At 34.9% G+C, this 12,893-nt stretch overlaps 1 protein-coding gene across 1 annotated transcript in view; it reads right to left on the bottom strand.

The window, feature by feature from the left end:
- The window catches only part of LOC141285286 (NACHT, LRR and PYD domains-containing protein 3-like), a 29,734-nt gene that overhangs the window by 11,377 nt on the left and 5,464 nt on the right, over nucleotides 1-12,893 (bottom strand). The window contains exons 6-10 of the mRNA XM_073818318.1: nucleotides 11,205-11,375; nucleotides 5,407-5,577; nucleotides 4,332-4,502; nucleotides 2,705-2,872; nucleotides 1,484-1,657 (exon numbers count right to left, since the gene is read on the bottom strand). Of these exons, the coding sequence (XP_073674419.1) occupies nucleotides 1,484-1,657; nucleotides 2,705-2,872; nucleotides 4,332-4,502; nucleotides 5,407-5,577; nucleotides 11,205-11,375 (855 nt within the window). The remainder of the gene's footprint in view (nucleotides 1-1,483; nucleotides 1,658-2,704; nucleotides 2,873-4,331; nucleotides 4,503-5,406; nucleotides 5,578-11,204; nucleotides 11,376-12,893) is intronic.

Below are 12,893 nucleotides of genomic sequence, written 5' to 3'. Positions count from 1 at the left end.
ATATATATATATATATATATATATATATATATATATATATATATATATATATATATATATATATATATATATATATATATATATATATATATATATATATATATATATATATATATATATAATATATATATATATATATATATATATATATATATATATATATATATATATATATATATATATATATATATATATATATATATATATATATATATATATATATATATATATATATATATATATATATGTGTATAATTTGTGGAAAAAAAAAAAAAAAAAATGAAGAGGGTGTCATTAAGAGGGGGCCGTTGAGTGATTTTGGTAAGTTTCCTGGATTATAAAATCAGGAACTTAAGTGGGAGGTGTTGTGTTTTCTGTGGAGTTTTGTTATTTATATGTTTAATTAAATGTTTAATGTTTAAATTTACTTTAAATTAGAGCTACTAATGTTGCAAGTTACATTTAACAGCCCAATAGTGTAGTGGCTCTTTAAGAGAGGAGTGTGCTATGAGCACATGTGACCGGTATTTACTACGTGAAAAGGAAGCGTGAGATTCATTCAGTTTGTAATAACTTTCAACCCGGTGTGCAGCCACTTGGTAAGCTCTCTTAATTTCAAATGTTTTCTTGTCTACTTTAATGATGTATGCTTTATGTTGTCTGCTGTCGCCATGCTACGTTGGTGTATTGTGTTTATGTCCATTGCACGTTAAAGATAACGCTATTTTTCTTAATTCTCCGGTAGATCAAAGCAGATTAGTTTACTGATAGAGATAACGCTATGCGCTGGATGAGTTTTAAATTGTTGTGGTGGCGAAGCCGTGGGATTAACATTTAGATTCATAATATTATTATACTATACGTGTTCATTTCTATTTACTTTATTTAGTTTTATAATGTTTGAAGTAGGAATCGCGGACTTCCTGGTTTGCCGCGGGGCATTTTGGGAGCTGTAGTTTGCTGCTTACAGAAACGATTGCATGCATAGAGTTGTGGTAGGACTTGAGTTGATGCATAATGTTTGAAGTGTGAATTGTTTACATTTAAATTATGAAACTATTATTATTAATATTATAGTGTATTAATGTTATTTATGCTTGTATTTTTGATTAATGTTATTTCTTGTTATTTCAGGTTTATTACCTGGTTACCCTTTTTTGAACCAAAAATAAACAAACAAATGTGGAATACCGAGTAGTATCCTCTTTGTACACTGGGTTGCCCTTTCCGTGGGAAGAAAACGGAACAGTGTATATTATCATTGTTAATGAGCGAACCAAGTATATTAATACAAAATATTAATCACATTACCAAATGCAACTGAAGCTTCTTTAAATGGTTAGTGGGTCAAAAAATGAGCCATATGATGTGATGTGATAGAGATGTGTTATTTATGTTGAGATTTAGTGTGCTTACTGAACATTTATTTTAAAATTTTCATTAAAGTACACATTTAATGTGGCTATCAGAGAGATTAACTTACTCCAGTATTTCAAGTTTACACTGGGGGTCCTTAAGTGCAGCAAAGAGATTCTTCACTCCATTATCATGTAGTTGATTCTCAGACAGATCCAGGTGTGTCAGGTGAGAGGATTTTGATTTCAGTACTGAAGTCAGAGCAGTACAACCTTCTTTTGTGATATCACAAAATCTCAACCTGTTGAGAACAATGACAATCTTCACTCTCTCAGTTCACAAGACCCACATGCTCCCCAAAACTTATTCATTAACTTTTTTGATCAAAAACATAATTGCATACCATACGGTAGATTACAAACCAAATAGAAATGTGGTTACCTTAACAAAGGTATGTGTCTTAAAGGTGCCATAGAATGCATTGAAACAATATTTTAAATTGTTCTCTGATATCTACATAGAAGGTATATGGCATAGGAAAGGGCAAAAAAATCTGCAGAAACGGTTTAACAGGTCCATTTACAAGCCTAGGATTTGTCCCTAGAATGAAATGCTCTGTTATTGCCTTATTTGGAAGGTTCCTGCATAATAATGAGGAGCTCTGCTCTGATTGGCTGTCTCACAGAGCGGATTGCTCACACAGCTGTAAGGAAACACATGGAGGAAATATATATTTAATTATGGCCGCATTATTTATTTAATTCTAGCCGCTTTTAATATGCGGTTTGTGGAATCTGCCGTTTTGAATCCGCGACATTTTTTTCTCTCACTGCTGTGATCGCATGTGCTCTGTGTAACATTATACTGCAGCGAAGTAGTATAACGTAAGAAGGACTTACCACACAAGTTTTGATGCTTTAGTGATGCTCAGGATCTGTAAATCATTGGCCATCATCAGTGAACTCATATCTCCGTTTATGTGGTAAGTAAAATGTCCCTTCAGTGGTTTTACTGATGTACTAACGTTGCAAATGTTAGGGGGCGTAACTATTAACGATCAGGACTATTGCGTAATAGTTGGTGTTATGTTGGAATTGACCTATTTTTCGGTGTTTTTTTTTGCAAAAACCAGATTTATATAAGGAGGAAATGGTGGTGTTTGAGACTCACACTATGTCATGTCCATGTACTGAACTGTTATTATTCAACTATGCCAAGGTAAACACAGTTTTCCATTCTATGGCACCTTTAATGTACAGTGTAAAAATCATTTTAGTTTTAGAGTTTAAATTAAAGGTCATATCTTACTGATGACAAAGACATGTGAGATTCAGAAAGGTGATCTTACACTAGTTTCTCCAGTTTGCAATTCTTCAGTACACCAGAGAGATGATTCATACCAACATTTCCTAGTTTATTCCCAGACAGATTCAGATATCTCAGGTTTTCAGGGTTTGATCTCAGAGCTGAAGCCAGATCAGCACAACTTTTATCTGTGAGGCCACACGTCTTTAACCTGTATGGAACAAAACACACTCTTCACTCTCTGTTAAGTACACATTAAAACAGCACTAAATCCATTATTAAAGTATATTTATTGAAATTATTTTATTATGTTTTCTTTGGTGCACTTATAATCTTAGTATGTGTCTTTCATCAAAAAACAAAAACGGTTGTAACTTATATAAATGGTCATCATATACTCAGAATTTAGCCTCTGATTTGAACGCTCTGTTGAAAGGGGCATGTCTGCTGTAAGCCTCAATGTAAACACCCACTGGTACAAATGACAGACATCCTTGCAATGAGCATTACATAAAATATTAAACATTTACAGCATTTTTAATATAACAGCTACCCAGATTTACTGATCGTAAAGTGTTGATTATAGCTTTTTTATATAGACCTACTCCCTTTACTCCCAACTCCAGAACACAGTAACTTCTACTGAGAATACAATGCAATGATCTGGTTATTGCCTTGCAATTTCTGCAATCTAATCACAGTGAAAAACAATGTGAATAAGACAAACAAACACTCTATAATGATAAAAAGCGCTGAGTGAGCTATAAAGTCTGTTTTTGATGAGGTAAAAAGGGTGTTGTTTTACACATTGAGAAGTTTTAACCAAAGTATGTTATAGCCACACAGACCTCTTTAAATTTTAATTGAATACACCTGGATTACAGTATCAATTCCCAGGTGTGGAAAACAGCTAAACTATGTGCAATATCAGTCCTTGCTAGTCAAAATGCCACCTTCGGTTACATAACTCCCTAACATAAGCTGAGGTTATCATACAGGGCTGGATGATCCAATAATGCAAAAAGCCACTGGGTTTCAAGTTATCATGACTGATAATTGCTTTTGACATCCCATCTTCCACTTTTGCACACTGGTTTTGTTCAAAGCTCCATAAAGCTGGTGTGCTGTGAAGTCACTTCAAATGGCATATGGTTGATACTTTTATTGACAAAACTGTTTGCATGAGTTTGACTTTTTTATTGTATTATTGTCAAGACATCCTGAACTTGATGAAAATAAAGGAAAGCAAAGGACTGCTGTATGACCTGTTTTATTCAGATGATTCAATGATACGTTTCTACATTTAAACTTTGAATTAATTGACATCAGAAATCCAGCAAAGAGCGCTCCCTTTATAACCACTGAAGCTGTCAATCACACTACATTCACTACCTGTTAATCTACACTCCTGTGAAAATTTCATTTCTGCAAGTCTGGTAATCCATAGGGACATAACTAATGCTAAAACGGGGTTTAATGACCCTTTATAGTCTAGAGACAGAAATGTTGATTGTGTGTTTATTTCAGTGTGACTCTCAGTTCTGCCATTTCATTTTACTGAGGACCAGCTCACGTGTTCAATCATTTACAGCTCAGTTAGCTGCAGAAAGGTGTTGAACATATACTTAACATTGTGTTAAATATGTAGTGAGTGTTAAATATGATCTTACCACAGTTTCTCTAGTGTACAGTCAGAATCCTTCAGTACATCAAAGAGCAGATACACTGAATTTCCTAGTTTATTCCCAGACATATTCAGTTGTCTCAGGTTTGAGGGGTTTGATCTCAGAGCTGAAGCCAGAGCAGCAAATCCAATAACTGTGAGACCACAATTCATCAACCTGTAGAAAAAATGAAATTAAATGTATTTCAAGAGTCTGTAGCTTGAGATAAAAAGATAAGAATACTGCTGCGGATGAATGAGATTTATGCTTGTTGATGCTCAATGGTGCGGTTTAAAAATAATCATGTGCTTCAAGACTGAACAGAGACACTAAGTTGAATGTGAGATATTGTTTCTTAGAGATACAGTATAAGGAAAGATGCGTCTAGAGAAACAGTTACTTGCAGCTCTAATAAACACCTACAGGTGGACATATTCTTCACATGACCCACATGTTCCCCCATTACATATAATTCATATACATATACATATAATAACTCTCAATATACATATAATAACTCTTGTGATCAAACAAACCATCGTGTCATATTTGGTCTCAGCTTAAAAACTAATCCTTTTTAAGATGGTTCAGTCTGATTGAGGAAAAAAATAATGGTTTGTAAGTTTTAAAAAACATTTCTTTGCAAACTAGACATTGCTAATTCAAATTCTTAATGTACAGCATTGAGATCAAAGAGCTTTTCCACCAGATCCTTAAACAATTACATTCAGGTTACAGCTTTACTCTGTTACACATTCCAATTTATGCTTTAGGACATCTATGAAAACAAAATAAGCTCAGATGACTTCAGAACAAACAGGAAATAATAGGAAAATTAATGAAGATTGTGAGGGAGTATTTAATCAAACTACATAGTTGGGGGGTCAAAAACAGGACCAGCAGGTCATTTGATGTAATAAAGATGAATGAACTTCATATTTTAGTCATTTGTGCTGAGATTCACTTAACTATTTTTACTGAGCATTTAATTTACAAGATTATTTTAGTTTTAAAATTTACATTAAAGAACATATCTCACTGAAGACAAAGACGTGTGTGACTATCAAAGAGATGATCTTACCCCAATGACTCCACTTTACAGCAAGGATTGGCCAGTACAGAAGAGAGCGAAGTGACTGAATCTCCTAGTTCATTCCCAGACAGACTCAGTTCTCTCAGGTGTTCGGGGTTTGATTTCAGAGCTGAACATAGAGCAGCACAACCTTCACTTGTGATGCCACAATTACACAACCTGCAGGAGACAATGACACACTCTTGACTCTCTTAAATCAAATTAGTTTAGCATTAAATCTATTATTAGAGAAAGTTCTAATAATAGATTACGTAAGACAATTTTGAATGTGGAGGAGAAAATGAGATGGGAGTTTTTCGACATAACTGTCTTGAACCTGAGTGCACAGAGTGTGTATGCGCAGACAAGAAGAGCATTTGTGGTTAAAAAATGTATAAATAATAATTTAAGAAATTAACTGATTGTTTTGCTAGATAAGACCCTTATTTTTTTCCAACAATCTGGTTATGTGAAACATACCTCAAACAAAAAAAATTAAAATAGCTGAAGTAATGGAAAATTATTTTCCATATCAAGTAGAGGAAAAAATTATGAATCATTCAATGTTAAGAAAAAAAAATTGGAATCAGCATGCCATTTTTATTTCTGAAACAAATGTCTAAACCTATCTAAAAAGCTAATTAGTCAACAGTTAAACGAGAGTGCTTACAGACCTTGAACAAGTTGTTCAACTTGGGTAATTGTAAGGAAATATGTCTCCAACAAGAAAGCTGTCAGTTGAGGTTGTCAAGTTGGCGGCTTGAAGGGAGGTTGTGTGTAGTTAAGCGGTAGTGTCACTTCTTTGTGTTTGCTTCGTTGCGCGGGAGCTGGGGATCAATGGCTCTCCTTTGAAATTTGGAGACAGCACCGTGATGTTTATTTAGGACTTTTCTGCGTCTGTTCTCCATAAGCGTAAGGTGTTTGACGAAGTCAAGAAACACCTAAAATCCCTAGGCACAGAATACAGGCAAATTTACCCTGCCCTCCTCAAGGTAACCTTTCGTGGCCTTTCGTGAAGGTCTTTCATGATCCAGCTGCTGTCGAGGCGTTTCTGGATTCGCTGGATGTGACGCCCGTTGGTAATACTTGATTGACCAACTCACATTACAGGATCTCCTGATAATTATGCTTTGGTGTGAGTACAAATACTGAGAACTTAAAGGGGGCTCTGAGACATGTTGGCTGGCAGGGTTTACTATACTGTGTATTAAGCTATCCGGGCGTGAATGGCGGCACTACCGCTTGATATTTTTGGTTGGATATTTCTTTATTTTTTTTCTTTTGTCGATTGGAGACCTCTTTTCACTGGTGCTCTCGTTATGCAGCGGAACGTAAAGTGTGTAATCTTGTTTATGTTTAACAATTCTTGTTTGAGTTCTGTGTTTCTGAGTTTTTCACTTTTTATCTTTTAGTTACTATTATTTTTTGGCTCACCACTTGTTTGCCTGGTTGACATCTACATTACTAAAACTGTACATTTGGATTACATCATGTCTAATGTATTCTGAGAATGTTTACATTTAAAGTTTGTACATGGAATGTTAATGGTGTTCAAATGGGGATCAATGGCTCTCCTTTGAAACTTGGAGAAGTCACCTAGCCATCCAGGTGATTTTTTGACTAAGGCTTTTTCCAAGTTAGCAGATTTGGGCGTTAAGTTATAGTTTATTGGGGGAGACTTTAATTGTCATTTATGTCCCATTGTTGATTAATTCCCAGCAGGTAAACTATTATTATCTACTCAGGCTAACACTGTTAAGGCTCTTTGTAAAGACTTTGACTATGTAGATGTTTGGAGGGCCTGCCATCCTGCAGAACAAGAGTATTCATTCTTTTCTAGGGTCCATAGCTGATATACTATGATAGATTATTTATTTTGTCCAAAAAAATATGATGGAGCATATAAGGTCTTTCAATATAGGAAATATATCTATATCTGACCATGCAGCAGTTTTTACTGAATACTCCTTTGGGAACCAAAATATTAAGCCTATAGCTCACCCATTCATCCTAGCAGATAATAATTTTATATCGTATTTTACAGGGGAATTTAACTCTTTCATGTCCATCAATTCTGCATCAACTGAAGACCCATCCTTATTATGGGAAACAGCCAAAGCTTTTCTAGAGGCCTTATTATAGCATATACAATCAGTAAAAGGCGTAGACAAGCAGAACCAAAAGACATCTTAGAATCTAAGATTAAGAAAGCTGAGAGATTATACATTAAAAAACATCCTCTGCTAAGATGAAGGAAATCTCTGTGCTCAGATCTGCTTTAGATTCTCTTATAACAAAACAAGCAGAGGGGAAAATTCGTTTTGCTAAGCAGAAAATATATGATATATGAGCATGGAGATAAAGTAGGGATATACTTAGCATATCTAACAAGGAAAAAATCAGACTCTCAATCAATCCTGTCTATTGTGGATAGTAGCGGTAAACGCTTTTCAGACAGTCTATCTATTAATAACATATTTAAAGAATGATTTGAGAATTTATATAGATCAGAATACAACACCGTCCACAGAGTTTTTTTTCCACCCTTAATCTTCCCACTTTATCAGAAGATCAGACCTCCTTCCTCAATGCCCCTATATCTAAAAAGGAAGTTCTAGAAGCCATAAAGAGTTTACAGTCAGGAAAAGCACCTGGCCCAGATGGGCTTAGTAGTGAATTTTATAAAGAATTTAGAAATGTATTAGTTGACCCCTTACTAAATATGTTTAATGACTCATTTGTAAAAGACCATTTACCACAGTCTCTGAGAGAGGCAAATATATCCTTCATTTTGAAAAAGGGCAAGCAGGCAGAGGACTGTTCGTCATATCGACCTATTTCACTGTTTAATGTAGATCTGAAAATTCATTCCAAAATTCTAGCGACACTGTTAGCAGGCCTTGTACCTGCTCTAATAAAGGATGACCAAACAGGCTTTATTGTAGGAATACCTCTGCCAATAACATGTATCACCTGTTGAATGTGATACAATTTTCTAAACGGCAATCAATAGATGGTCTTGTGATCTCACTATGCGGATCACATCGAATGGCCTTATTTTACGCGTTACAAAGATTTGGTCTTGGTGAACCATTTATTAAGTGGGTAAAGTTATTGTATAATGAACCTCTTAGTGCCGTGCTCACTAATGGGCGTCACTCCTCTACATTTAAAGTTGGAAGAGGGACGAGACAGGGCTGTCCTCTCTCACCTCTTCTATTTGCTTTGATAATTGAACCGTTGGCAGAGGCTATAAGAACAAATAGTAAAATTTGTGGGTTAAAGGTATCAAATAACCAGCATAAGATTGCCCTATATGCCGATGATATTTTGATATTCATGGTGAATCCTGATACTTCTACCCCAGCTCTTTTAGACACGACTGACAAATTTGGCATTTTTTTAGGATATAGAATTAATTATCATAAGTCAATGGCAATGCCTATAGGTGGCTTAAAACAAATTCACCCTGAAAGGAACATGGGAAAGGACGCTTGACATACAAATCACAGACGTTCAATGGGAGGAAGCATGGAAGAATGCAGGGACCCTAAGCATATGCAATAAAGTAAAAGCGATGCAATTGAAAATCCTGCCCAGAGCTCATATTTCTCCGTCACGGAGACACAAGTTTAAAGATGACTGCTCACCAATGTAAAACAGAGAAAAGGAGTTCACTGTTTTTGGTTTTGTAGGGAGATTCAGAAGTTTTGGTATATGGTGGAACAAGAACTTAATGTTATTTTATCTATTAATATTGGCTGCAATCCAAAACATATGTTGCTTGGGATATATGATGACATTATTGTAGATAAACATAAATCACTTTGCAAGCTCCTTACATTTTGTGCCAGAAAATGTATTCTTCTGAATTGGTTAATGGATAAAGCCCCTTTAAAGGCATTATGGCACAGGGTTATACTTGAATATGTGTCATTAGATTACTTAACATGTGCTTCTTATAGCAAAGATGTCATATTTCATAGAAGGTGGGATCCGTTTTTGACATATATGGGCTTAAATATATCTTCTATTCTTAGTAGAGGGTTTGTTTAATGACGAATAAATATGTGTGGCACATTGGAGTATAAATATCTAAAGTATTTTGTTTATAGGAATGTGTTATTTCCTAATATATATATAGATTTTTTTCTTTCTTTTTGATTTACTGAAGTGGTGAGTCATGTGTATGTGTATATATAATTTTTTGTTTTGTTTTGTTTTGTTTGTTCTCTCTTTTTATTTTTTGTCTTGTTCTTTTGGTTGATCAAGGAAGAGATCAAAGCATCAAGATAGAAAACTCAAGGCAATTTGCCTTGAAAATAGAAAATGCAAATGAAACAGGAAAGGAAACAGTAGTCGATGTGTGTGACGGAACTGTAAGAAACAGATTGAACGAAATGAGATTTACATATAGAAAGGCCAAATGAAAACCAGAGTTAACACATAAACAAAAGATTAGAGTGGGCTAAGAGAGAAAGTCATGAAGTGTGGAAGATTGGATGAAAGTGATAATCAGTGATGAACCGTGAATCTGCAGTGGACAAGGAGATGGTGTTGAAACTTTTGTCTTGTGTCATTCTAATGATATATATAAAGATGACTGCCTAAAGAAAAAAATAGCCAAATAATTTTATAATATGGGGTTGCATGTCAGGTAAAAGACCTGGGGAAATGGCCATCTTTACCTCAACAGTCAGTTTAAAGGTTTACAACTTTGAACACTTTTCTCACTCCATCAATAGAAAAGAATTTTGGTGATAAAGATGTTAGTATGATAATGGACCTTGTCACAAAGCAAAGAGTGTTAAAGCTTTTCTTCAGGAAAGGCATATCAACTCACATCAACACACTGAAAATATATGGTGAAAATTTGAAAAAATTGGTCCATGGCAAGGCTCCATCTTGCAAAGCTTATCTGTCAACCGCTATTCAAGAACGTTGGAACCAGCTTGATGAAGAATATTGTTTTTCATTAGTAAAGTCCATGCTCTAAAGAATTCAGGCCATCATAAATGCCAGAGAAGGAGGAGCAACAAAACTTCACAAGTACTAATTGTGTTTTTTGGTAGATGATTCCATAATTTTTCTCTCAACATTGAATGATTCCATAACCCTTTCCTGTACTTGATATGGAAAATATTTTTTCATTAATTAAAATTGTTTAATTTCATTTGTTTGAGGTATGTTTTGCATAACCAGAATGTTGAATTATTAAACAAAATGTTTTTGTGTCATATCTATTCGTTTATTTTATATAAAGTAAAGGAAAAAGGGTGAACAACATAGAAGTGTGGTGATTCAATAATTTTTGCCAGTGGTTATAGAAAAGGTGCCCTTGAAAAATGAAACTGTTTCATGAAAAAGATTCAAACAGTATCATACTAGCCACATCAAAAGAATAAGCACACTGCCCTTACTCCCCTATGTATGTATCTGACTGGTTTGTTTTGTGATTTTGTCTGGTAATAGTCCAATAACAAATCAGCCTATTTGCACTGTAAACATTCAATCTGTTTAAGTGTTTCACTCTGGCAAAAAAAAAAAAAAAAATTGTTTTAAAGTGAACACAGAAGCCCAGCATACATGAACCAAAGTTGGTTACAATTTATTACTTTCTGTACATATTGATTGACAGACTTTTTTTTTTTGGTAAAATCAGTGTTCTATTTGTCAATGATGTCTAGCCTTTCAGGTAGGTTTTGTTTTGTTTTTACATTTGGCATTTTGTTATTAATTTGTTGCTTTGCTTTTGGTTTTGTTTTAAATTTTACACATACTTTACATGGTGTCATATATGATCTTACCACAGCTTCTCCAGTCTACATTGAAGATCCTTTAACACATCAGAGAGAAGAGTCACTGAATTTCCTAGTTTGTTCCCACAAAGATCCAGGTGTTTCAGGTGTTGAGGGTTTGATTTCAGAGCTGAAGCCAGAGCAACACAGTCTTCAAGTGTGAGACCACTATCCCTAAACCTGTAGAGAACAATGACAAACTCTTCACTTTCAATGTTTGATGGATCATCGACTGAGATCTAAAATGTCACAGAACACAAAACATAATAATACAAAGTCTCAGTCAAGAAAGATGTACATATTTCTTAATTACACTTTGCAAAAACAATGTCTATCTTAATCAAAATAGGTTTTGTTAATGACACTATTCACTACAGATTTTTTTTTTTAATCAACAATATCATAATTAAATGAACTATAATAAACATGAACTAGAAGCTAAAGTTCGAAAACAAACTTTAAATGTTGGTTTGGAGAGGCAACCCGGGCAGGCTTGGGGCAAAAGAGCCAGAGCACTTGTGTGTCCGGCATTCTCAAACTGCCCCGCAGCGAAAATGCACCCTTGCTATTTCATATTCTAATAAAAAAAGCAGACTAGGCTATGACAACAGGTTCAACATAGTTGGCAATAGCTGGATGTTAATTATTTTCTCTAATTGCTATTTCAAAGTGCTGTGATGTAAATGAAACAATATAAATAGGTCTTTGAATTGAGATCTTGAAGGATTAGTTATCCTGTGGCGCCCTCTTTTGGACAACATTAGCAATATGAACTAGAGGTCTGCATTCCCGCGGCTCTCCCGCGGGAACCGCGGGACCCGACCAGAATTCTTGCGACGCGGGAATACATTTCCAAATAAAAGCGGTTGCGGTCGGTAACTCCGGTGTACTTTGAACGGGAGCGGGCGGTAACAATATCCCGTTCCCGACGTATTTTCTGAACAGCAAATCTGAGCTTTACTCATTTTTATCGAGCACCTGTCGGCAACAGCCTGCGCTGATTATGCACTCGCTGCACTCATGGACCAGTGCTTTCTGCGTCATGCATTTTATTGGCAAGGTCTCATAGGCGCGGAAATGGGGTACTGATGGTGTTTTTCTGTGGGCAAATGTTTATCAGCGTTTCTCCAGAGCGCAAAGCCACGTTTGGAGTGCCAAAATCTTCATAAAGTTATGCTGACTGATTTTTCGCAATCCGTGTGGTTGTTAACTCCTGACCCAAACCCGTCTTTTTTCCGCTTTGCCAAAACAATTTATACTACTACGGCAATTAAAACAGTTCAGTTTTGTATGTAATGGAAAAGTGATTATAATTTCGTTTCTTTTTTATTAAGTTAATTTAGAAAAAAGCGTTTGGAGCATTTTTTGTTCGTTAAACGTAAGCTTTTTGTTTCTTAAAGTAACGACCAAGCGGAGTTGACTGTGTTTGAATTTGACTTCTCAAATCACGAATTGGCTACATATAGAGATATAAATAATAATATATAAATGTGCGCTATTTGGCGCATGTCTGTGCGGAGAGTGGAAGCTAAAATGCATTTAGGCTCAAGCCCGATCACTTACATTTTTTTTTTCAGTGTAAACTATTTAACCGTTGTTTTTGTCAGACATGATAAATATATATAGAAAGCTTTAAATTAGTACTTAACGAAATAAAACAGATCGAAAACAAAAACTCTTTTATTATGCAGCTAATCC

This window comes from Garra rufa, chromosome 14 (assembly GCF_049309525.1).
Source record: "Garra rufa chromosome 14, GarRuf1.0, whole genome shotgun sequence".
Classification (NCBI taxonomy): domain Eukaryota; kingdom Metazoa; phylum Chordata; class Actinopteri; order Cypriniformes; family Cyprinidae; genus Garra; species Garra rufa.
This window is presented reverse-complemented; position numbering and strand designations above follow the sequence as displayed.